This window comes from Rhinolophus ferrumequinum, chromosome 20 (genome assembly GCF_004115265.2).
Source record: "Rhinolophus ferrumequinum isolate MPI-CBG mRhiFer1 chromosome 20, mRhiFer1_v1.p, whole genome shotgun sequence".
Lineage (NCBI taxonomy): Eukaryota > Metazoa > Chordata > Mammalia > Chiroptera > Rhinolophidae > Rhinolophus > Rhinolophus ferrumequinum.
Window position 1 is genome coordinate 923,331 of NC_046303.1, and position 25,278 is coordinate 948,608.

A 25,278-nucleotide genomic window follows, 5' to 3' on the forward strand; every position below is an offset into this window, starting at 1 on the left:
ACTGCCTGCACACAATAGGTGCTCAGGGAACACCAGGGAGGAGGGCGCTGCCTGCACACAGTAGGTGCTCAGGGAACACCAGGGAGGAGGGCGCTGCCTGCACACAGTAGGTGCTCAGGAAAACACCGCGAGGAGGACACTGGCCCGGGGTGGACCCTCCCCTCATCCCTCGCCGAGGGTGAAGGAAAGATTCTTGGTGGTTACACGTGAAAGACACCAGGGTGGCCCCTGGTGGCCGCGGGTACCTGGGACTTGATTATCTGAGACCTGTCACTACCCCTTGTCCATCTTCCCCTCTGAGGACACCAGTGGTCAACTTTGGGGCCAGATGCTCGCACTTTGCTTTATGACCATCAAGGAGGTGACAACGTCCTAGACACACACTCTTTCTGGGTCACCAACATGTATCCACAGCCACCCGCCCAAACAAACGGTCACCTTCCCCATCTGCGGCTTTTCTTTTAACTGTAGCTCTTAGCTTTTAACACCTGTACCTCATCTAGGTGCTAATTTGCCAGTTCCCAGCATATAAACAAACACACAGTGGTATCAGAACTGGTAACCTGTACGCTTTGTACTGCAAAGTGACAAAAACGTGTTTTCCTTCCGCACTGGCCAATGCGGGCTGCTCAGGGAGAGCTCTGCAGATGACGTGTGGCCCAGGCAGGCTGCGCTCAGACTCGGGAGGTGGGCAGGCTGCGCTCAGACTTGGGGGGGGAGCAGGCCCCCCTGCCTCCCACCCCAGTTGGGATGAAAAGTACATACACCTAATCCTTGAACTGGGAGGGCACCTGACTGCATTTCAAGGCTTCAGCTGCCCGTGCGTGAGGCCCGCCCTGGACTGACTGTCCCTGACGAGTCCGTGGCTGTGACACACAGTCATGTGAGCACGGTGACAGGCCTAGCTGTCCCCCTGCTCCGCCAGGACGGACTTTAAGAAACTGTGTGGAATTCAAAAGCTGCCCTGTTAGGGAAAGACAACTCAACAGCGGGAGGACATTCTGCTGCTGTGTCCAGTGACAAAGGAGTGGGATTCCTTCCAAGGTCCCACCTCCCAACCCTCTAGGTTTTCAATGGACCACCCGTGGGCAAAGTCCAGCTGGGCACCCCCCCAAACCCCGCCCCATGTCAAAGGCCAGTGCCTGAGCAACCAAGACCCAAACCCGGTCTCCGCGTGGCAGGACCCCCCCAGAACTAATCTACCGTCCTGACGACCCCCTCCAATCCCAAGAGCCGGCCCCCCAGAACCGGCCTAGAGCGGAGGGCGTTAGGATGTGAGATTTGGAGGGTCGTCCACTCTCCAGCCCCATTTCATTATGTGCAAAACGAGACCAGCGCTTGCTGTCCTCTCTCCCATGGGGAGAAAAACTGGGGCAAAGATGAAGTAAAATGACATTTAATGCGACGGCACCCTGACGCCCTGCGGCGAGAGCCGAGGCTGACACAGGGCCAGCCCAGGCTGGGGCGCGGGGGCTCAGCGCCCATGGGCTGACACCTGCGGTCTGTCACAGCCGAGAAATCCAGAGGCCACGCTGCTCGGAAGCCTTTCAGAGGGACGTGGGGTGGAAAGGGGCACCTCCTCTGTTCAATGTGCACGATAAGCCATGCTGTTTGGTCCCAAGTGACACATGACAGCACACTGATGCATGGGGCAGCGTGAGGCCCCAGAAAGGTGCTGAGTGAGTGGCTGTGTCCTTGGAGACCTGCCCCCTGGGGGAGGCAACCCAGACAGACGTCGGTGGGCCCTGACCTCACAACCACAGGTGTTGTCGACGTGCAAGTGACTAACGATCAACGTGGATGATGAAGGGGACACAGGCTGGGAAAGAGGGACCCTTCCTGTGGACACGTGCCGTGGGACAGCGGACACACGCTCCTCAGCTCCTGGCATCACCACGTGGACGCTCTGTGGGAATGCGCCTTCCTGCTCTGAGTGAACACGTGGGGTCCCCTGGGGAACTTGGCTGCCTGCGCTTCCCAGCACGTGGGGGCGACGAGCACTGACCAGGAGCGTTTCAAAGCCCATCCCGTCCAAGAGCGAGAGTGGTGGGCCTGGGCCCTGGACCCTGGGCTGGAGCTGCATGTGACCCAGGTCCCGCCAGAGGCAGGAGCTCCCTGAGGCCAGCCCTGAGGTGTGTAGTTTGGACATTGTATTGCAGATTCTAAAAATTAAGAAAATGTACCTAAATGTTCATAAGAGGCTCTCTCTGGGTTGTGCAAATCTAGGCACTGATGATATTTTTTGAAATAACTATATTTTCCAGTTTTCACTAATACGTACTTTTAACCTGGAGAAACAAGACACAGACCGTCTTCAGGAAGTACGAGGCGTCTTCCCCTTTTGCTGTCTCTGTGCTGCCTTTACCGGGTCCCCACACCTCATTCTCACTAGTGCCACCGGGGCCCCCACACCCCCTCTCATTCTCACTAGTGCTTTTTCTGCGTTCAGACCCACAGCTCTCGAGTTTGATCAATAGATTTTTCATTCTCTCTGATAAATCTACATGTCTGGTGGCCGGACCTGCTCATTAGACAGAGAGCGTCCTGGCTAAGCCTGGGACACACAATGCTCGGTCACTCAGGTGACGTGACTGGGCCGGGCAGCGTTGCCAGGAGCAGGGCAGAGGCGGCCTCGGCCCGGCACAGCCAGTTGCCCAGTCTGTGTAGACGCAACCTCACGCTGGCCACCACAAGAGGGTGGGGGAGGTGAGGGCCGGAACGCATGGGAGCTGAGGGTGGAGCAGGAGAGCCAGTCCTCCTGTGTGGACACCCAGATGCCCCGCTGAGATCTGAGATGTGGGGGACTCGGGTCACGACTGCGTGGTGCCTGCCAAGTGCTTTGCACCAGGGACTGAATTCAGCCTCCCCCGGGAGGTCAGCACCATGGTGGCCACCGTGAGGGAGGGGACCTTCTGAGACGGCTCACCAGCAGACTGTGTCCAAAAATCCAGAAGCTCCATGGCAAGCCTGCACCTTCCCGTAAACACACAGAAGCCCAGCTATGCAAACAGGTAGAGAGGGAGCTACAGCATTGTCCTCGGGACTCAGACACATGTGTGGCCCCGTGCACTGTGCAGGGCGATTCAGCTTTCTTGGGGTGACTACTGGATCCTATTTAGAGATGAGGAACCCAGAACTGGCGTGCTGGAGTCACAGGTCCCCACCCCTGGAATAACGCCGGGCCTCTGGGGGCGTATGAGGATTCAAAGCCCACATTCCTAGCACAGCGAGGTCCCAGAACATCCCGTGGGGGGGGCCCTCCTGCCTCTCCCAGCGGGGGTCAGCTCTCTAGGGCACTGGGACACACGCCCAGGTTAGAAACACGAATATAAAACAGCACTTCTCAAAGCTGTGTGGAATCAGAACGGCATTTAAAATCCTGATGCTAGACCTCACCCCTGTCCTGTGACGACAGAACCTGCATTTATAAAACTCTCAGCATTTCCAACACGCAGCCACGCTGAGAGCCACAGCAGGTCACAAGGCCAGAGTCACAGTGCAGGTACACGCGTGGGGAGAGCTTGAGACCATTCTGACGCCCCGGCCGCCAGCCCAGCCTGCCCGCCCGACTGTCCATGGCCTGGTATGGTCAGCATTGCATCTGTAAAGCTCCCAGGGGACGCCCTGTGCCGCCGGGGACAAACCCCTGCTCTGGAGACCTGGGACCTCCCAGAATATGGCTGCTTCTTCTATCTGGGCCACTGGAAGGTAAAGTGCCCTTAGCTATTTATTTATCCTCTTATGATCAGATAAGACCAAAGTCCTGCGTCATATGCGCTTATGCGCTTGTACCCAGTGGGTTCTGGAAACTCCCTGCATTCCTAGGCCTGAAAACAAACAATCGCCCTGAGTTAGTTCGGGCCTCCTGACTTCAGCACATTCAGATCAACGGGGTTTCTTCTAAAGAGACGGTGGGGACAAGAAAGGACGGCTGTGGCAGCGGCACCCCCTCTCGAGCCTGTGTTCCCAGAGGAGTTAAGAAGCTTTTCTGTCCTCCAAGCAACTGGATCACCAGCCCCTTCCGCCTGCAGCCTGTGTGCTTGCAGAACTGGGTGACTTTTGCTGGAAACCCTCAGTCTGAGTGCTAATGAAGCTCACAACCTGAGCACAGACCCCAGCAGCAGGTCCCCTGCTGCTCCAGGCCTTTGCCCCCCAAATGCCCAGGATAGGAATTGTATTTTGGATGGCAAAAGTGAAAATCCCTTCTCTTGGGAAACACTGACGGGCTCGGCCAGGCGGTGGGGAAGTGCGTCTAAAAGCCTAGGAAGTATGTCCTTCCACAGGAGAAATGCTAGCAATACTTCCATTTATCCTCCAAATAACTGTAATTTAAAGTGCAGACGTGAGAAGCCGCGTGGCTGCCAACGCAAGACTGCTTGGCATCCCACACGCGACCCTTCCCTCAGGACACCAGCAGCTGGCTGCTGCCTGGCTACCGTTCCTTTTGCTTATTTGAACTTACTTCCTTTTTTTTATCCCCCCCCCCCCATACCTGATCTTACTGGCCTTCTCTCCAAACATGCTACCTTTTAGCAACTGTGGTGTTGACATCATGCGATGCAGGACAGTCCCCAGGGCTGTTCACCTTCAGGGCCAGGGCCTGCTCCAGTGGACGGCTGGCCACGTCCTAGCCTCAGACCCGATGGACAGGACGCCACCCCCGCCGCCACGATTGGACAAATTAGTTTTCATAGAGCAGACGGGACACAGCACGGGGCCTGGGGGAGCTCATCTGTGCAGACCAGCTGCGTCAACCTGCGGCACAGCTTCCGGAAAAGAGACAGCACACTGGAGGCCGGGTCTCCAAAGCAGACTTGGAGACATCTGAGGGGCGGCCCCTGGAGTTCACACAGAAAGCCGTGTGGCCCAGCAGCTCCACTCCTGGGGCTGCATTCGAACCAGTGCTTGTACTGAGATGCTCACAGCAGCCCAAGGTGCACACAAGCCCCATGTTCAGCCCCAGGGGATGGGGCAGTTCAGTGGGGTCCACCCCCACCAGGGAACACAGCTCAGCCCTAAGCAGAAGTGGCGCTCCGACACGTGCGACCACACGATGAGCCTGGAGCACAGCATTCAGTGTGAGAAGCCAGGCGTGGAGATCCTAGGACCCATGTGTGAGACGCCCAGAACAGGCACATCCAGAGAGGAAGCAGACAGGCTGGGGGGCTGGGGTGGGGCGGAGTGATGGCTAATGGGGAGGGTGTCTTTGGGGTGATGAAGAGTTGTGGAAATGGATAGTGGTGACGGCTGCACAGCACTGTGAAGGGACTTCGTGCCACTGGGTGGCACACTTTAAAATGGTGAAAGTGGTAAATTCTGTATGACGTGCACGCTGGTCCTCCTGCTCAGCCTTAGAGGGCCTGCCACCCACGGTGTCACAGCTGAGGCCACCCACTTTGTAACACACAATTCACAGGTGAATACACCTGGGGTTTCAGAAAATCACACCCGTCACCAGTACCAAATGCAAGGGGCACCACTCTTCTCCTGACTGGGTGGCACTGAGTGCAGGAGCCGTGACCACTTCCTGCCTCCCCACCTCCCCCGGGGCGCTTGCAGCACCCCCAACCCGTGCACGCCTGCTCAGAGGCCACCGCCTGGCACTGAGGTGACCTGTGCCAGGACACTCCCATGTCCTGCCCCTCCCACGGACACTCAGGTCACAGCCCCTCCCACGGACACTCAGTGTGCTGTAAGTCTAGTGCTTTCTCACTCTAACATGTCCTCGAGTTCTCACCCTGACTCCCTTCGGCTGGGAGTCATATAACTCACACTCATAATTCAAATAGACAGGTTTCCACTATCAGTGACAAATACTTTTTGCCGCCATGAATGTTTTCAGGATGATGAAAAGGAGTGTTATTGTCTGTGCCTGCGCACAAACAGCCAGCACTCTGCCCGAGGATCGCGGGGCCTGCTGGGGCTCCCAGTTGTGGGTAGGGGGCTGATGCAACATGAATCAAATATTCTGACAACACGAAGCAAAGAGCCCTCAGGTATGAGATAAAGAGAGCTGGGGTCTTGCCATCAGTGGGCCCATAACTGTCACTGATGGGCCATTTGCTTGTTACTGGGGTGTCATCGGTGAAATCTCCCCCCACTTAAAGGATGTGATCCGAGAAACCCACTTACATGCAGGGCTGCAGAGCAGCTGGGAGACCCGGGTGAGGGGGTGTAACAAGGCCACAGCAGTGCCCAGAGGGGCTGTGCCCGAAGCAGTGTAGTCTCAGACCAGAGCAGGGAGGCGCAGAGGCACTCAGAGCCTGCAGGGAGCCAAACACCCTCACGTCACTCCATTTCACAAGGTTGCTCAAAGCCTTGAGACCCCCTACCTCTAGACAGCCTCCCTTTTATCTTGTGGGTGGGGACTGTCCCTTGATAAACATTACGACAGTCCCTGGCCAGTTCAGCATAGCCCCAGGGGTCCCAGGACAGTCACTTGTATCCCCACCTATGCCACAGACCTTTCTGTTTATAAACATTACCATGTGCCAGAAAACAAAATGAACAAGTCACTAGGCTGTGCCCGAGGGGTTTTCTGGCTAGTGGCAGAGCCTTTCATGGTGGCACAGCCATGAAATGTACAGTCAGATGGAAAGAAACTGTCTACATGTCAAGGTAGGCGAGGTCAAAGGTGATGTAGACAAGCTTCAACATAGTACCTGGAACAGCACAGGCTCTCAGAGAAGCAGTATTTACTATTATCATGGCCATTACCTTCACCATCATCACTGTCAACTTCATCGTCACCATCATCATCATCATGACCATCATCACCACCGTCACCACCACCACCACCACCACCACCACCATCACCATCACCGCCACCGCCACTGCCACCATCACCACCACCACCATCACCACCACCACCACCACCACCTCCACCACCTCCACCACCACCACCATCACCACCACCACCATCACCACCACCACCGCCACCACCGCCACCGCCACCGCCACCACCACCGTCACCACCACCACCACCACCGCCACCGCCACCGCCACCGCCACCATCGCCACCGCCACCGCCACCGCCACCGCCACCGCCATCATCACCACCACCACCACCACCACCACCACCACCTCCACCACCATCACCACCACCACCATCACCACCACCACCATCACCACCACCACCACCACCGCCACCACCACCGTCACCACCACCACCACCATCACCACCGCCACCGCCACCATCACCACCGCCACCGCCACCGCCACCGCCACCATCACCATCATCATCACCATCACCACCACCACCACCGCCACCGCCACCGTCACCACCACCACCACCACCACCGACACCACCACCACCACCACCACCACCGCCACCATCGCCACCATCACCACCATCACCACCGCCACCACCGTCACCACCACCGCCACCACCACCACCATCACCATCATCATCATCATCACCACCACCACCACCACCGCCACCACCACCGTCACCACCACCATCACCATCGCCACCGCCACCGTCACCACCACCATCACCACCGCCACCGCCACCATCACCACCATCACCACCATCACCACCGCCACCACCGCCACCACCGCCACCACCGCCACCACCACCGCCACCACCACCACCATCACCATCATCATCATCACCACCACCACCACCACCGCCACCACCACTGTCACCACCACCATCACCATCACCACCGCCACCGCCACCGTCACCACCACCGTCACCACCGCCACCGCCACCATCACCACCATCACCACCACCATCACCACCATTCACTAAGGACTAAATTCCATCAAGTGAAAAGCATTAACCTAAAGAGGCCACAGGATTCCTGTTCACTCTTAGCAAACTGAGCCTTTACCCCAACAGATGCCTCCAACAGCCTCCAAATCTCAAAGGAGATTTTTTAATCCTGGAGAAAAACTTCTGATTGTTACTTTTCCAAGTAATTTATTTGAAGCAGGTTTGGTGAGTCTAAAGAGAGCGGTGGTGCTAAGAGAGAGGATGCCATGGGATTTGTCTGCACTGAGACTTTGTGAACTCCTAATGCCCTGCAGGAGTCTGAGTGCGTTCACACACCCAAGTCCTCAGACCTGGACCAGCACTGCTGAGCTGCTGTTGTCTGATAGAGGCTTACAATCCACTGCAGGGAGCTTTAGCTTCTTCCAACTTCTAGCTCAGGATACACAGGGACACAGGGACCCAGGGACCCAGGAAGCTGGCAGGTCACGTGGCTCACCGTGACCCAGGTCCAGGACAGGTGTATGTTGACCTGCATTTCCTGAACCATCAGCCGGGTACTGTGACAGGATTTTTTTTTTACCAGAAGGAGTGAACAGGAATTCAGAGATCACATCCTTTACCTGACAAGGCCACACGACCAGCCACCGCACAGCGCAGAAGCATCGAGGACACAAAGCTCACGTTCCCAGCCGTCCCGACCCGAGTGGGACTGAAACCCACCCCATCTGACTGTAAAGCGGGCAGGGCCAACTCCTGCTCTATTGCCTGCGACCTGTGTGACCTTGGGGGGGCCCCTTCGCTTCCTGACACCTCCCGGAACTCAGCTGTAGGACGGGGCTCTGTGTCTGCGGCCATGGGGCCCTGGGGAGATGAAAGCAGCTCCGCCTCGAATGGCAGTGCTTCCCATCAGTTCTCCTGGCTCAACTGACAAGCGGCACTCAGGTCAGACGCAGGAATACGGACGAAGTGACAGTGCCCTTCCTTCATCACCCTCCAGTCCTGACACTTAGAGGCAGGACCCTGGGAGCCAGCCAGTGCCAGGCACAAGCCCATGCCAACACCGGAGGTTCTCACCGCTCTCAGCCCTGACGTGGCCTCTGGGGCCTGGGCCCTGCCCGGGAAGAGCACGGGCTCTCTGGCACAGCCTCCATCTCAGCAGACCTCAGCGGCCATGGATGCTGCCTGGCCCCATCTTCTCTGTGTGGAACCTTCTAGACACGCATTCTCACGGCGGCGTCACACACCGTCCCTCTGCCCCATGGGCTTCCCCTCTGCTTGCTGGGCGCCCTCCCGGGCCGACGCAGCCAGCTCTCCAGGGCCCCACAGCCTTATGTCTCCCCAACATGGAAAGCATGTCACAGACTCCCTCCCGACATGTGGCCCTGCCTTCATGCAGCCCTATACCCACAGGTCACTGCCTGTCCACTATAGCCACCCCTGGCCTCCCCAGGCCGAGCAGCTGAGCAAGAAGGCCCAGCCACGGTCCCCGCACTGCCACATCCACGGGCAAGGGCCTGTGCAGTCCCGGCCCGACTCAGCATGGCCCCACTGCTGCAGGGGTGCAGAGGGCCCCCACCAGGCCTGTGTGTCCACTGTGCTGGGCCCTGGATAAGGCCGCCCTGCTTAGCCCCGACTGTCCTGCTCCTGCCCCTCCAGGCTTCCCTCCACACACCCCCAAAACGGCCAGGCACAGCCACCCTCCGTGCACGACCAGCTCAGGGGCATCTGACAAGCTGGCATTATGCAGCAACCTCCCAGTTCCCCCAAGGCTGTGCCCTAGGTCCCAACCGTCTACCCCCTCCTGCAGGCCAGCGAAGAGCCGTGCTCGGCTCTAATCCCGACGCGGGGGAGCCTGCACCCGAAACACCAGCTCACCTTGCTGTGCAGGGGCCCTGCCGGGGCCCCCTCCTCTGTCCTGAAGGCGGCCACTCGCCCGGAGCCCGCCTCCCATGCCGTCCGGGGCTGGCGGGGTTGGGGTGCCATTTGCCTGGCTGCCTAGTGTGCTCATGTGGGTGGGGAGGGGCTCGAAGGTGGGGTCCAGCTCCAGGATCAGCCTGTTGAGCTGCTCGATGGACTGGTCGATGTCCAGGGTGGGCGAGCCTGGGGAAGGGTCTGCACTGGGCTCCGGGCCCGACCCGTTCACCACTCCGACGTCTGGAAACCTGGCTGTGAAGGATTTGCTGGGAGGGGGCCGCTGTGTGTCGGTGGGATGTGGCCCAGGCCCTATACCCCTCTGGACAGCCACCCTGCTGCTGGCCCCCCGGGTGGGGGTGACCGGGATCCTAGGCGGGGCCTGCGCCAGGTGGGGACTGTCCCCAGGGCCGCGGCTGACGAGCCTGGCCTCCCCGTCAGCAGCAAAGCTGTACTGCTGGGCAGCCACCATCTGCTGCTGGCGCACCCAGGTCTGCGTGGAGTAGCTGCTCTGCTCGTAGGCCTGCGTCGGGGCGGACACGCAGGGCGCCCCCAGCACGGGTGGCGGCGGCTTGGGCTCGCGCGTCCCAAAGGCCTGCTCCCGCCTGTACGGCGGCTCCACGCCCAGGCCCAGGTCGGGCGGGAGGGGGCCGTGCGGATCCTCTCCAGTGCTGCTCCCAAAGCCGTCAGACAGGAGGGAGTTGTGACTGCTCTGGTGGCAGGCGAAGGGGCCCAGGGGGGCCGACGGGTGGCCCTCCGAGGAGGACAGGGTCCCGATGCTGTCCACGCTGTGCAGGTCATGGCTGGGCACCTCGTCGTCCAGGATGTCGGTCTCCCGGTCCTTGGGCGTGGCGTCTCCGTTCACGTGGACCTGCGCTGGGACGACGTGGCGTGTCCCACTGAACTTGTTCCCCACATCGGTCATATCCTTGAGGGCACTTCCGGAACCTTCCAGGCCAAAGCCACTGAGCAGCTGGTCCAACTCGGCCTTCTCCTGGGGGCTCAGGCCCCTCTTGGGTCCCACGGCCGCGTGCTCCTCGGTCCTGTCTGTCCTCACCGAGGCAGTGGAGTGGCCTGAGTCGCTGCTGACAGACAGGGTGTGGTCGCCGTGGTCTGGGCTGCTGGCGGCGGGGATGGCTGGGGCCCCCCCTGGGACGCCAGGATCCGAGGCGCTCTTCTTCCGTACCTTAGCGTACAGACTGCCGTCGACAGGGCCCTGCGTGTGCAGCACTGTGAGAGAAAACGGAGAGGGGCTGTCAGTGAAGGGTGCTGGGGCTTCGGGCACTGACTGGTGTGTGCGCTGAGTGAACAAATAAATGAGCTCCTAACGGACAAGTGGCAGGAATCAGGGACAAAGCTTCTCCAGGAGCCCCAAGTTCTACACACGCGGAGGCTGACAAAAAGCAATTGCACAATCAGTGTCTGGCACCTGCATGTCCTTCCTTCTGATGCAGAGGTGGCATCTGGAGAACCTTCCGGCCCCCACATAAGTCACTGGTCCCGAGCGCTCCCTGTTAACTTCATCAGTTTGAAGGCTGAGCTCAGCTCAGCTCTAAAATGCCCAAGAATCACGGATGCAGAAGACCAGGAGGGCTTCCTGCACCCCCTTCAGCATGAGAGCCTCTGGTGAGGCCGGTGCCCTGGTCTCACCAGGCAGGACATCAGCTCCCGAGCCTGCCATCCTCTCTACACTCTGGCATCTGCTGAAACTAAAATGCGTAACTCACTGGAGACAGGAAGCATAAGAACTGGCCTCAGGCCTCCCGTCAGCACAGTGTCTGGGCCACGAAGCAGCCCACAAACGTGTGGGGGCCTCAGAACACTGCCGGACCCGTGTACTGGTCTCCACACACTGGGACGGCCACGCGAACGTAACAGGGCCTCGACGTGGGCAGGAGGAGCGAGCCCTCTGCTGCTGCTGTTAATTACAGGCCGGCCGCGGCCTCCACGTCGCTCAGGCTGCTGACGGGTACACGCAAACACGTGGTCCCAGAGCGCTGGGAGAAACACCCAGCAGGGCAGGCCGCTGGCCGCCAGCACCTCCTGCCACTCCACCCTCCCTGGCGACACTGCAGGCAGCCATGACACTGCTGAGTCCTGGTCCACACTCTTTGGACCTTGGGAGCCACCACGTCCCAGTGGAAACGGCCTGGGCCGCGCCGGGGGAACCTGGCATGCTGGGTACACGGCCACGGTCAGTGGCTTCTGGCTTTTGTGGAAACGCTGGGCAACACGTCAGGACAGAGGTGTGTGGAGCACGCTGGGTGCTCTGCCCAAGTTCTTATTTCAAATGTGCCTGAGGGAGCAGGGGGAGAGGCAACGGGGGGGTGGCAACACCAGGGTACCGGCCAGCCTGGGTCCTCATCCACCCTCATCGGAGCAGAGCCTGGCACAGGGCTGGGGGAGAGAGGACACACAGATACATCACGACAGGGGACAGACCGTTTGGTGACCGGCTGCAAAGTAAGGGGCAGGTGCTGTACTCAGCCGGGAGAAACTGAGGGTGATGGATTCAGTGACAGCTGGTATTTACTGAGCACCTGTTAAGGGCAGGCACTTAGCACGTTTTCTCTGCCTCCTGCAGGACGGCCTACCCGGGCCTCGGCTTGTCCCTCTTTACAGGTAAAGGCCTGCGGCTTTAGGACAGTCAGTGACCTGCCCGAGGCCAGGCAGCTCCTGGGAAGCCCTGAACTGTGTGCCTGCTGCCAGCCCCCCACCTGCTCAGAGCATGGGACACACCCCAAGGCCTGTGCCAGTGGCCCTGCCCCGGAGCCAGGTGGCACGGTCACTGCTCTCTGAACGGGCACCAGTAGAAAGACCTTCCCTGGAGCACCACAAGCTAAGGCCAGGACGCCCAGAAAGGCAGCCCTGCACTACAAGGCCCATGCAAATGTTGTCTCGACAGTGTGAAAGTGCGAAATGCCACCGGTCTGTGAGTCACTGGGTCCCATGCTAAGACACTGTGGGCCCCTGCAGAACGGGGCAGGGCCTGGGGCCTCAGACAGGCGCCACGAGCTGGGTGTCCCCCTGACCTTGGATTGCCAGCTGTGCGATGAGGGTGAGGGAGGTTCTATGTGGGGTCTGACACAGCACACAGAGGAGTGTCTTCTTAGCCCGAGGAGACACCGTTCAGTCTGCCTTCTGCTGGAGTCCCTCTGTCTCCAGGAAAACCCAAGCACCCCAAGACGTGGTAGGTTAGCGCCCTGCCATCCGCTCCCCAGGGCGTGAGAAGGCGGCCCAGTGGCTTTGAGCAATGCTCTTGCTCTGAAAGAATCACAGGCCCCATATAAGGGAGGGGGCGGACCAGTGCCAGGCCACAGGGCCGGACAGCTGGGGCGGCGGGGAGCCCCAGAATTCTACATGCAGACTGCGTATCCATGACTCCCATATCCTTCTCCCTAAATCAGAATCAAAATGGACTGACACAAACATCTGAAACAAGAAGGGAAGCCAAGAATGAACTGTACACGATTCTTCTCATTTAAACTGGGATGCTGGCGCAGGGGCTGTCGCCATTGTGAGCTGGGCTCTCTCTCAGGCCCCACGTTGGGACCGTCCTCGGTGACCCATGTGGATGTGAAGAGCAGGGCAGCCCCCTCCTGGAGTTAGGGGCAGCCCGGTGTCACCACTGTCTAAGCAGCAGAAATCGCAAATGACAGCAGGCACACTGAACACAGCAGTCAGCACAGAGCTGGCGGGGCGCAAGCACTGAGCACAGGAGCCCCGGCCTGGCCCCGCGGACACTCTCCTGGCTCCTTCCAGCACACAGACTGTGCATCAGCAAATGTTACGTCCTCAGAAGAGGACGAGAACCAGGCCCGTGACCGGAGACAGGCCGGCACAGCCTGGGCCTCACGCTGCGGCCGCACGTCTTCCCACAGCCTCGGGACCCACTGCTGTCCCTGCGTTCTTGGCCACAGGAAGGACTCGGGCTGATCCTTCAGTTGGACAAAGAGGCTTTGTTCCCCTGTGACCTGAAGAGGGGTCCCCATTAGCCATTTACTCTGTGTTGCAGCACGACACTGTCCAAAGCCCAATTCTTCATTTATAAAAGGGACTCATGATCCCTATCTTTCTGAGAAGCTCTAAGAGTAAGAATGCACACACAGTGCCCCGTTCCCAGGCTCCTGAGAAGAGTCTCCACAATCACTCCTGAAAGCCATCCCCACAGTGGACGAGGCCCCCAGGCCCCGCGTCCCTCACTTCTCCCGGCCGCCCGGGGCGCCCCCCACAGCAGACACACGCCTGCCCCCGGGCCTTTGCACGGCCGTCTCCAGCACTGTCTTGGCTACGTCTCCATGTCCTCGGCGTGGGCGTCCCTGAGCCTCCGTTCCTTGGCACCTCCATTCAGACCCCACAGGCTTACCCAACGTCCCCCCATGAAGACAGGCTCTGGGAGGGCAAGGGTGTTTGCTGCCTGTGTTCCCCCCCGCACTAGGGAGCAGCCCCTGGCATCGAGTGACACTCCATAGCTGAGACACTCAGTGTTCTAGTTTGCTGTCACACAACAAAACCTGGGGAGCTGTTCTGGAAAGGTGGTGAACAGCCTTAAGCAGACAAAAAAACAATCAACCAAAAACAAACACAAAAGGCAAGGGTCTGAAAGCAGAAGTGCCGGCAACCCTCAGCCACCTGCAGCCCCGGGGTCCCCACACCCCGGCAGGCAGCGGGGCCCATCCCCCGGCCTGCCCTTCCACAGCCAGGCTGGGCCTCCAATGCCAAAGGACAAAACCGGAGATGTGCCGGAAGTCACCAGGTCTAAGCGTCCAAAATGTCACAGAAACAAACGCTGTAAACCTGAAGGTGAGCCCAAGGGCCCATGGGGCTGGCAGAGAGGACAGAGGCCCAGGGGACGTCTGTACATGCTATCCAGACACACGGGGACCCTGGAACTTGGGGGAGGGGGAGGAGCAAGGCAGAGGCCTGGCACGCAGTGGGCCTGTCTCCTCTATCCTGCCGCCACCTGCGAGGGAGACGCCCCTCGCTCACGTGCACCCAGTAGGGGCAGCCAGGGGCAGCCCATCTCACCTGTAAGAGCTCTTCCTGCCTCTGAAGTACAGCAGGAAGAAAAGGGCGACCTAACGCACCTGGGTGGGAGTTTTGTTTGCTAGGACCCCGTGTGAGGACTGGATGGCGGCCATGAGGGGACCACTGCTAGGATGGAACCTGAGGGGGCTGGGGGCCGCTGCCTGCCCGGGGTTGGGGGCTACGGTTTCCAGGTGGAATTCCCACCCGTTCTCGGGAATTCTTTTCGCATTCCCGTTCCCGAATCCTGAGAAAAGTTGGTTAGGAAATTGGGAAAATCGGCTTCTTGAACCCAGTCGGTTGGTAGTATCGGCTGTCACTTTGTGGAAACAATTCATCGTGGAGAACAGGGAACAGTTTATATGTCGGGATTCGGGAACGGGAAAGTGAAAAAAGAAATTCCTGAGAATGGGCGGGAATTCCCGCTTGGAAACAACTGGGGGCCGCTGGCTGCCAGACTCTCTAGGGAACAGAAAACACAAGCCCACTGGCTGTGCACGGCCCCCAAGCTTTGGTGACCCTTAGGGACTCCTGGACCTAACGGGTGGCAGTGTGGCCCTAGGACACGGTCCGCGTTGTGAAAGCTGAGACCCAGTCATTGCATAGACCTGACGTAGCACCCCCTTCCCAGGTCTGCGGTCGCTGGGTGGCCGTGGCTGGGGCCCCAGGGGCAGGGAGAGTGAGGCTGGTGGGTGGAGGAGGCTGAGGGCCGCCAAGCTCCGCTCCCCTCCCCTGCGGGGTGGGTGTGGGGCAGGGACAAGAGTTCTCAAAGGTGGAGTCATGGCTTTATCTGCCCTGGCGTCTATTATATATTTAAAAACACATTTTAGCTGGTGCTTCCAGCTCAAAGGAAGACTGGGGTAGTTTGAATGGACCTTCCTTGTGCAAAGACCCTGGTCCGCAGGCAGGCAGTGACCTTCCCGGGAGCCTTTGCACCCCAGCCCACGAGCCTCCCTCTGGCATTCCCTCTGCGTCCCCTTTGCCGGCCCGCTGCCCCCACCCACTGACCAGAACCGAGATCACTAGCAGAGGGTCCTAGCCTGTCTGGTAATGGCTGCCCCGCGGCCAGCGCCTAGTCAACAATCACACCCAGGCACGGGGCTCTGATCGCTCCCCGAGTGCACACCAGCGAGGAGCAGCCTCTGGAGAGGAGCGAGGAGGACTACACAGTGCACGTTCTTGCCTCCTGAACAGGCAGTGACCAGTGACGGCCCCATCCTCGCCATGACCACCCTCTGCCTGCCCACCCGACTTCCGAAAGGGCCTTTCTCACAAGGAGGGCAAGAGGCACTCAGAAAATTTCCGAAGCGATCTAAGAAAAGGGGAAGGCCGAAAAGAAAAAAAATGAAAACACTGCTTCCCATCATAGCTGAACACAATTAACCAACGTCACTTGTGCTCTCAGGTGTGAGCACACAGTGTGTGCTTGGCTGCTCCTTCCAAGGGCCAACCACTGGGCCACAGGAAACGTGTAGAATTGACTCTTGTACCTTCAGCTGTCCCCTGGGCCTGCTTCCAACAACAACAAAACGATCCAAAACAAAGAACGGACAAGCCCGGGGTGTATCAAGCTCCCCGGACTCTTTCTTTCTTCTATGTACTGACCCTGTAAATCCTACATTCTACTTTTGTGACAAGTTTGTTTAAAAAGCAACTTTTCATTTTGAAAGAGGCACAGTGCCCTCCTTGCAAGTCTTCTAGGAGGAAAACAGTCCCCCGGGCTTACTCAGCACCTGCCAGGGACGGCCCAGCCTGGGGACAGGGACAGCAGAAAAGGTGAAGGGGAGGCGGGTGCATTTCCCTGGCATTGCACAGACGGCTCAGAGGCAGAGAGGGAGCCGGATGAGAGAAGAGGTGGGTCCAGGGGCCGCTGCTCTCAGGAGAGAGGGTGCCTGAGACGCCTGTCCTGCCATCAGGTTGACGTTCCAGACCCAGGCTGCTCTAGCACTGCCATGTGCCAGGACACTGACACCCAGGGATTCCCACAGCCACGCTGTGCAGCAGGAATCGGAAAGCCCGCTTCACAGGTGAGAAAACCAGCTGAGAGCTTGTGCTGCTATTTAGGGTGTGAACGCTGACGGAATACGTCACCTGGGACCCAGCTCCTGCCTCCCACCACACCCACCCCTTCCTGTCCCTTTAAAAGGGTGGAATTCCAAACCCAACCCACTCCTCTGTGAAATTAGCAGTTTAACTTGAGAAAGGAATTTGCCTGAATGTTTTCTCTGCAACTCACACACACACACACACACACACTGATACACACACACACACACACACACTGATACACACTTGCGTGCACACTCACTCACACTCACACACACAATCATGTCATTGAAACTACTGACGCATTTTCTGTTTTCCCCCTAACTCCTGAAGTGGTCCCTTGCCCGAGGCAGAATCCTGCGTTTGGTGGCTGCTGGATGGATGGGGACACTTTTCCATCTGTCCTGGGCTGAAGCAGACGCCAGCAGTGCGTTTCTATCCTTGTACTTAGAGGACTCCGTGACTGCTCCGTGCATGTCTCCACACCCCCGACGTCACGGGCCCCATGCAGGAAGGCTCTCACCTGGCCTGACCCCCCACGGGACGGGCCACTTCTCTGGACACCGACGGTCGCTGCTGCGTCCCGACACAGCCCCACATGCACGCTCTCCAGCTCTCCCTCCGGACGACTCACTGGGCCACCCAGCTAAATCAATCCTCCACCTCGACCTGTGCCCATGAGTGGGGGCAGTGGGCAGTACCAGTCCCAAGTCCCCACGGACACAGAGGGTTCCTACAACCACTGCCCTCCCAGAAGTGTGGAGAAGGACGGACAAACTGATTATCTGCCTGTGTCCCACGCAGGGCACAGGCCCCGACCCCCTGCCTGGCACTGGGGAGGGGTCAGGAGCCGGGCAGGCTGCCAAGGGGCAGAGGAGTGACGGCTCACGAGAAGAAAGCCGGGTGTCAGGGCAGAGGATCAAACGCTAGGACTGCGCAGTAAACGAGCTGGGTTTCCCTTGTGTACGTTACACCCCCACTGACATGTGCTCATGCAATCAGCGCAGAAATGGCTCCCACTGGAAGGAGCCCGCCCTGCACGGCTCTGTCCCCTCCCTGCCTGCCCCTCCCCCCACTCCAGGACCTTCCTTCGCCTTCCCAGGCTCCATGACAAGTGACAACTCTCTTCTCTTTGGGATGGCTGTCTTGGTCCCTTGCGGCACAAAGCCTGTTTGACTTTTCTACTGCAGTGACTTACCTGCGTGACTTCACTCCCCTTCTACATGTTCTGGCATAATCCATCAGGGCTGAAATCATGGCTCGCCCACAGCTGTGTGACCTTGGGTGAGTTACTCGACTTCTCTGTGCTATGCTTTCCCTATTTGCAGAGAAGTCACCTGGCCAGGGTTGCCCTGGGATTAGTGTCGACTTGGGGACCCAGAGCCTGGGGAACAAGATGTCCCCTTGTGTGTGATTAACGAGTACACACAACTCAGCTCAACTGACCTTGTTCTTGGGGAATTATGTTGAAGGATGATTTTTTTTTTTTAAATTATCCAAATTTCAATAAGTCTTCATGTGGCATGGCTCCGACGGCCTAAGCCCATGTCCCACAAGCAGTGTCCTTTTCCACACACGTTTATGACTGTAGCGGCTAGAACCTGCTACTGTAAGATGTTTGCTTTTACTTTCCCGCAGTACGACCCCCTCTGTGCTGATTCGATAGGCCCCGCGTCTGTACCGTTTGTACTGAGGTACCTCCCACCTCAAAATCAAGGGCGTGTGCTGGGCGTTTGAGACCATTACCTTAACCGACAAAAGCAGACACTGGCTGACTGTGACACTACAGGGCTGCAAGAAATGCGCCCTGTTCCGTTTTTTTTAAAGGACAAGCAATAGACGGTGACAAACACTAAGTCCCGGAGGGCGTGCACCTCTGGACGAGATCAAGTCCGCGGGCGGAGTTCCAGAAGTGCCTCCGTGCTAGCAGGCAGCTTGTCTCCCTGCGCCAGCTCCCCGAGAGCACTCGCCTGCCAAGCCCCCAAACTCAGAGCTGCCCCCTGTACTGCAAGGCGTCCGAAGCAGGAGAAGACCTGGCAGTGACACTGGGACACCACGCCTGCCATGGGGGCTGCTGAAAATCACTTGCTTTGGAGCCAAGTTGAGCTCCCTACAAATGTTTTCTAGAAACAAGGAGGCAGGCTGCAAATTCTTACAGAAACACACATTAGGAAAAAAAATTGCGAGAGGAGGAGTGAGGCATTCCAACCAGAAGCCAACGCCTCCCTGCCCGGGAAGGGACCCAACGTCGGGAGGTTCCAGCCGTTCCTGGCGGCCCCCTGGGCGTGGCCCCGGAATGCTGCGATAAAACCACAGGCTTCAGAGTGGCGCTGTGGCCGGCGTGTCCTGGACCTGGCGACGGCCTCGACGGCCCACACAAATGTGACTGTGGCCAGGACTGCTGCCATCCGACACCCCACCCCGCCTGTCCCGTCCACGGCTCATGTCCTGGCAGCCTCTGACTAGGCCGCCAAGGTCCCTTTCGGATACACCTAGCTGTAACACACCTGAGCCCCAGAGAAGAAGCAGTGACATCGCCCTGAGCTGTGGACACTGCCCTGAGGCCCGGCCGCATGGCACTCTCCTTGCCAGGTGGAAACGCTGTTCTGCGTGTTACACAACTCTCAACGCCCCCAGCACCACCTCCTGCCCTCCGGCTTCTGTCTGCTGAGCGGCTCTCCGAGGCCCGCTCTGTTGCAGGTCCTGTGGCTTTGCAGAAGCCACACAGGCACACACCCGCGCTTAAGCTGCCACTTACCTTCCTCCCACACGGCCCAGCAGATCGCCAGTGCGCAGCTGTGGGACGGGCTCCTTGGGCAGAAAGCCGTCTGCCCGACAGCAGCGTCCTGGGCTGGGCCACCTCCCACAGGGCCCGGCCCCTCCGGCGAGCAGAGGTGGAGGCCTTGTTGGCAGAGCACGGGACTTTGATTCTGGCAAAGAGGCCAGTGCAGTGTAAACACGAGGGTGGGGTCTGCCGCAGCCGGGCTTCGTGAGACCTGCACTCTGGAGGCGGGGAGACGAGCCAGCCAGCGCCAGGCCTGCCTCTGCTCACTCAGCCCTGCAGGGCGCCATCCACAGAGCAGCTCCTGTGTCCACATTCTGCAGAACAGCAGCCCGAAAGCACGTCCACGCTCCCCTCCTGGGCGCGTGTGCTGAGTGGCCATCAGGATGCACAGCAGAGCGTTTCCTGCACGAGCCTCCCACCTCCCTCTCCCCTTGACTTGAGGCACCTTCCCCCCCCCCGAGGGGCCCTGGGTCTTCTGCGCTCTGCAGCCCCTTCCAAGGGAGGGTGGGCGTGATAAAGCCACATCCTTGGGACCTGGAAAGCCCCAGACTCTCATCAGGCCGGACGAGCGGGGGTGAGGGTGCGTGGGGGTCGGGGGTCAAGCGTGTACATCAACCCTTCTCTCCCAGGCTTCTGGCTCCATTTATCAGTCAGAACTCGGTCCCATGCTGGTGACGTGACCACAGGCCTGGGCCCAACCTGGCAAAGGCGCGCCTCCAGGCTTCACAGGTGCAGGGACGGCCGCGGCCCCGCCTTTCCCCGGATAGACAGAACACGGTTTCCACGGATGAGACCACCTGACCCCACAGGCTTGACCTGAGCTCCGTTCACAAGGCCAGGGTCCCTACTAGCGGGCCATGAAAGGGGCCAAGGGCCTGCTGAGGGCGCTGCAGGGACGTCCAGGGACAGACGGGCTCAAGGCAGCTGGGTTTCATTTACGGGTGGGGTGGGGACAGGCAGAGCTGGAGGGGAGTGGAGACTGCTGTGACGTCTCACATCCTGTCCTGCCGTCCCCGGGAACCCGGTGCCTGAGGCTGCCGCCCCTCACGCCCCATGGAGCTCCAGCCAGGCAAGGTGGCTGGGACCCGCCTGCTTTCTGCCCGCCTCCCTGCTGGGTGGCCTCCTAGGGACTGGGGGCCCAGCTGTGTCCTCATCCAGGGACTCAAGTCAGAGACCACTGGCTCTGGGCAAAAGTGAAGGGCGTCGTGAAAGGGCCTGGCAGGTGGGCCTCACGACGATGAGGGCTGGGAGGTGGGGATTCGGGAAGAAGTCTCCCATCGAGAGTCTGTGGAGGTGAGAATGCAGGACCCCACACGAGCTCTGCACAGGATCGCAAGCCTTTGGGGGACCCTCTGATGGAACAGTGTGGTGGACGAACCAGGCATTCGAGATGCAGGCAGGAACTTACACGGGGGTTACGTGGGCTTACACGGGAAGGTCGGGCCAGGAGACAACACAGGGCTGGCCCCGCTGTGTGACACACAATACGGAGAAACCATACCCAGGGCGCCCAGAGGAGGGCGTCATCTCTACCCAGCAGGACCGTCTGCACGCTCAAAACTGCTGCCAGAAGCCCAGGAGGGACAAGGAGCGATATGCCACCTGGAGGGCACAATCGATGACCCCAGTGTGCATCGAGGACGTCCCCTTGCAGCCCTGTAAGCTCACGACTCACGGAGATGGACGCGGTGCCGCTGTCTCCACAACACTGGCTTCTGGCTACTTTATATCTGGACACAACTCAGTGGACAGAACCTATTTGGACTGCCTCTCCCAAATCAGGTCTGCTTCTCAGCCAGTGGCTGAAAACCATGAAACGCCTGCATTCTCACACACCTAGGAAAAGTCTCCAACCCACCCTGACTAAGCCTCCAGGGGCTTCTTCCAGTAAACCCAGCAGACACCACCCTTCCCTCCGTCCCTCCTTCATGACGCTACAGTGACCCCAATTACATATTCTGTGAAAATACGTTTGCGTGAGAGGGACTCAGAAACAGAGGTTATGATGCAGCCATAAAAGCAGGACAGCAGAGTGACAAGCAGACAGAAATGAAGCCCAAAGCCTGCTGCCCGGGACTCGGCCCCGAGCAGACGTCTGGCACCCCGCACAGCTGGAAGGGACAGAAGCAAGCGGACGATCCCGGCAGCACGTACTGTGCAGCATAGGGCACGGAAGCCCTGGGGGGTTACCTCATCGCCCGGCCAACACTCGTCATAGCTGTTAAAGCCCAATTCCCAGGCCGGGTCTCCCGAGCACCCCCAAACCCACAGGGTGTGGGTGCCGCACCTCCAAGACATAGCAGGACGTGCAGCCTCCGGGGACTGTCTGACCTAAACGTGGAGCTGACAAGACAAGCAGACGTACCTTCACCGTCCGCACTGAGGTTCTCGTAGGAGTCCCAGCGGATCAGCGGGTCCGCCGTATTGAAGTCCACACTCACGCTGGGGTCGTTGCACAAATGTTCACACCCTGTGAGAGGGAGGGAAGGGACTCAGGCATCAGTGCGGCCGAGCCAGCCCCTCGGGCACGTGCCCGGAGGTGAGGCCACCAGAGTCTGGGGGCCGGTGCCTGGTGCAGCCCTGCACCCAAGGCCTGGCGTTAACCGGCCTGGCACGCACTGCCTCGGGCACAGCAAGCAGCAGTCAGAACTGCATGGGGAAGGAGGGCGAGCCCGGACCCTGTGCCTGGGTGCAGCTCCTGCACCTCAGGGTCACCCACACCCTCTCCCACTCAGGACTGGCTCAGGGCGGACGCGCGGAGACACAGGTGTGGGCCCGGCCTGGCTCATGCTGTGAAAATGTCCGAGCCTGGGCTGCGGCTGGACACTGTTCAGGGCCCCAGACTCGCCAGTCACCCAACCACAACAGCACGCTGCCCTCTCTCGACCCACCTTGCATCCTCTCGGGGGTGGCCGAGAACACTAACTCAATCTTCCCATTCGCAGGAAAACGGTCATCTGAAACAGAAATTGTCCTTCAACAAACGTGGCGACCAGGAGCCAACAAAGCGGGAACGGATTGTCACACTCCAAGCAGGAGAGCACCCGTCCCAAAGCCACCACGGCTCACTGATGGCACAGGAATGCCAGGGGTGTCCTGGTTTCTCCAGAATTTTCTTTGCTGGATCAACTGTCAGCCATTCCTGAGATTGGTCATAATTTTGTCAACCGGCTAATTAGTGGGAGGAAGCAAGGAGAATAAAGAGAGAAACCACCAGGCGGCCCACCCCCTCTGCACCAGCGGGCTGCCCGGGAGGCCTCACCTTTGCTGGCACTGTCCAAATCCTCCTTTCCAAATACAAGCCCGTAGCCCTGGACGGCCCCCGTGTGAAACTGCAGGCGGAAAATGACGTCACGGGTGGCCGAGCGGTACTTCTTGTGGTAGCACTTCACCTGTGCCAAGAAACACAAGACAGCTGCAGGGGACAGTCCGCTCCTCAGGGGTGACACGTGGGGTGTGCACCAGCGAGTCCCCCAGCAGGACCTGGCCCTGGTGACGGGCGGCACGACGTCCCTGCTGCCTGGCCCTTCCACAGGACGCCTGCGCTGCCCTGCGGGACCAGGGCCCAAAATGCCACAGTCCTCAGTTCTCAGACGGCCACACCCGCCCTCAGACCCACCAACATGCTCTCCTCCTTCGGGAAACATCGGAAATGAGATTCCACGGCCTCTTTTTATGAAATTCTAACGATCGTGAGTAAGTTTTTTTTTCATCTAAACTCCCCATGTTTCAACTCGACACCTTTCTGTTTTCACCAAAGCAGCAGGATGGTCCTTACCACCTGGAATATGCTAAGTGCTTACGTGTGCAGTAGGATCGAGAGAGAGAGACGGGGTGGGGGAGACAGACAAAGGCCTGGCCGGCTGTCCACACACCCCGCAGGTCACTAGAGACGTGATGTGCACTCAGGCTCCTCCCCAGGGCCCGAGGGTCCCCAGGATCCCCAGGGTCTTGGGCCAGAAGAGGCAGAACTCGGCTCTCAGATGAATGGAGTGAAGGGGAGGTGGGTACGCCCCCTCGTTCACATGCCCAGTGGGGAGGGAGGGGGCCCCAAGGGACAGCTGTGTTCCTGAAAGAGGCTTTTCCTGGAGAAAGACATGTTTGGAATACTCTGCTTCACAAACGGTGTGACAAGTACCCACACTGCACTGTCCAGAGCAGCAAGGCTCCGTGTCACCAACCGCAGCTGTCACCCAAAAGGAGCAGTACAGCCCGGGAGGCGACCGAGGTTGTTTACCTCTGAGCCATCGGCCAGGACAGTCTCACAAATGTGAGTACGCCATCTGGGGGTGTTTTGTGCTGAGAAACTCGTGCTGAGTGGTCCCCACCAGACCCAGGCCCTGGCCAGCCCCCATCTGGGGCGTCTACAACCAGCGAACAAGAATTCTGGAGAGCGTGACAACTCCCTTCGGCTTGCCTCCCACCTGTGTGTGGGGTCTGACGCCACAGCAGGACCGACCAAAGGGCCAGCCGTCCTCTGGAACCTTCTGGAACATGCTACGTGCCCCTCACATGGCACTGCCCACGCCTCCTGCAGCCAGACCCCACCCCACACTGCAGAGGACACTCCGCAGAGCAGTCCCCACCTGCCCCCATCTCCATGGGACGAAGGCACCCAGCCTCCCTGTCCGCTCCTCCCCAGACAGGCGCCTTGGACGTGGAGAAAAGGGAGGCCCAGACTCATACCATCCCTCAAAGCTTTACAGTACTGACAAAAACAAACTGCAAAAACACAACAAAGCTCCAGAAGCTGACATCCTGAGGGGGAGGTGGCCCCAGAGTGGCCCTCGTGATGGACAGCCGACAACAGGGGCCTTGGTGGGGCTCTGGGGCACAGACGGCCCCAGCACACCCGTCTCTGGGGAGCCCTGCTCCTGCTCTGGGTTTTTCCTGCTGCCAGCCCCCCACGTGGAGCCCCAAGGCCTGCCCCACCTCCCGTGCTCACTGGCTCCCTTCTCTGCCCCGCCAGGGCTCAGCAGAGCTGCACACACAGCCTGACTCACAACAGGGACCCCTGTGCACCAAGCATGGCAGACACAGAGGTCAACACACCCAAGGCAGTGTGGAGACAGGAGAAGGGGGTGGCCGTCCCCCAGCTGAGAGCAAGTCTGAAGACGCCCAGCTTTTCACAGGACAACGGCTCAGAGAGTCCAGGCACCGTCTCCTGGGGGCTCCCTGGGGCTCTGACAAGCTGTGCTGGTGGGGACCAGAAGTCCTGCCCACACATCCTCTTGCCGTTTCAGCTCAACTTCTGTCCCCACTGGCCAGGCGGCCACCACCCCTCCAGTCTCCTGACAACATCAGGAGTGACCACTGCTGTATCCTGCAGGCAAGGAAACCACAGGTGCCTCCATCGCATAGGGTCCCGCTCACGGCCAGGACAGAAGGCGACACCCACCCACCAGCAAGAGCCCTGCCATCAGGAGTTCAGACGCCCGAGCAGCCGTGCTCATCACGCTCACAGGTGTCATCGTGGTGACAAGAGAGCCGGGTCCTGCTCCTGACACTCGGGAGGAAGAAGAGCCAGGTGCCCCTTTCGGGTTAAAGTAAGGATCACATTTCAGGGCGGTCAGAGGAACTCCCCTCATCCGTAGGTGTGGGCGGTATTTACTCAGGTTTTGGAACATCTGCATTTGAAACAATTCGAAGACTTGCAGCCTCCACTTTGCAGTACTGAAACGAAGTAGGACACAGCGACAGCTGCATCGGGTGACGTCATCCGTCAAAGGCTGTCGCCACAGCCCACCCAAGGGCACCGGGTGCGTGGGCCATGTCACAACTCTCGGGGAACGTT

The 25,278-nt window shown here is 59.3% G+C and overlaps 1 protein-coding gene across 3 annotated transcripts in view; it reads right to left on the reverse strand.

The window, feature by feature from the left end:
- TNS3 (tensin 3) overlaps window positions 1–25,278 on the reverse strand; it is a 170,596-nt gene that overhangs the window by 41,484 nt on the left and 103,834 nt on the right. For all 3 annotated transcript variants that reach the window (XM_033088708.1, XM_033088707.1, XM_033088706.1), the window contains 4 exons: window positions 22,747–22,876; window positions 22,376–22,441; window positions 21,850–21,954; window positions 9,593–10,858 (listed from right to left, as the gene is read on the reverse strand). In XM_033088708.1, coding sequence (XP_032944599.1) covers window positions 9,593–10,858; window positions 21,850–21,954; window positions 22,376–22,441; window positions 22,747–22,876 — 1,567 coding nt within the window. The remainder of the gene's footprint in view (window positions 1–9,592; window positions 10,859–21,849; window positions 21,955–22,375; window positions 22,442–22,746; window positions 22,877–25,278) is intronic.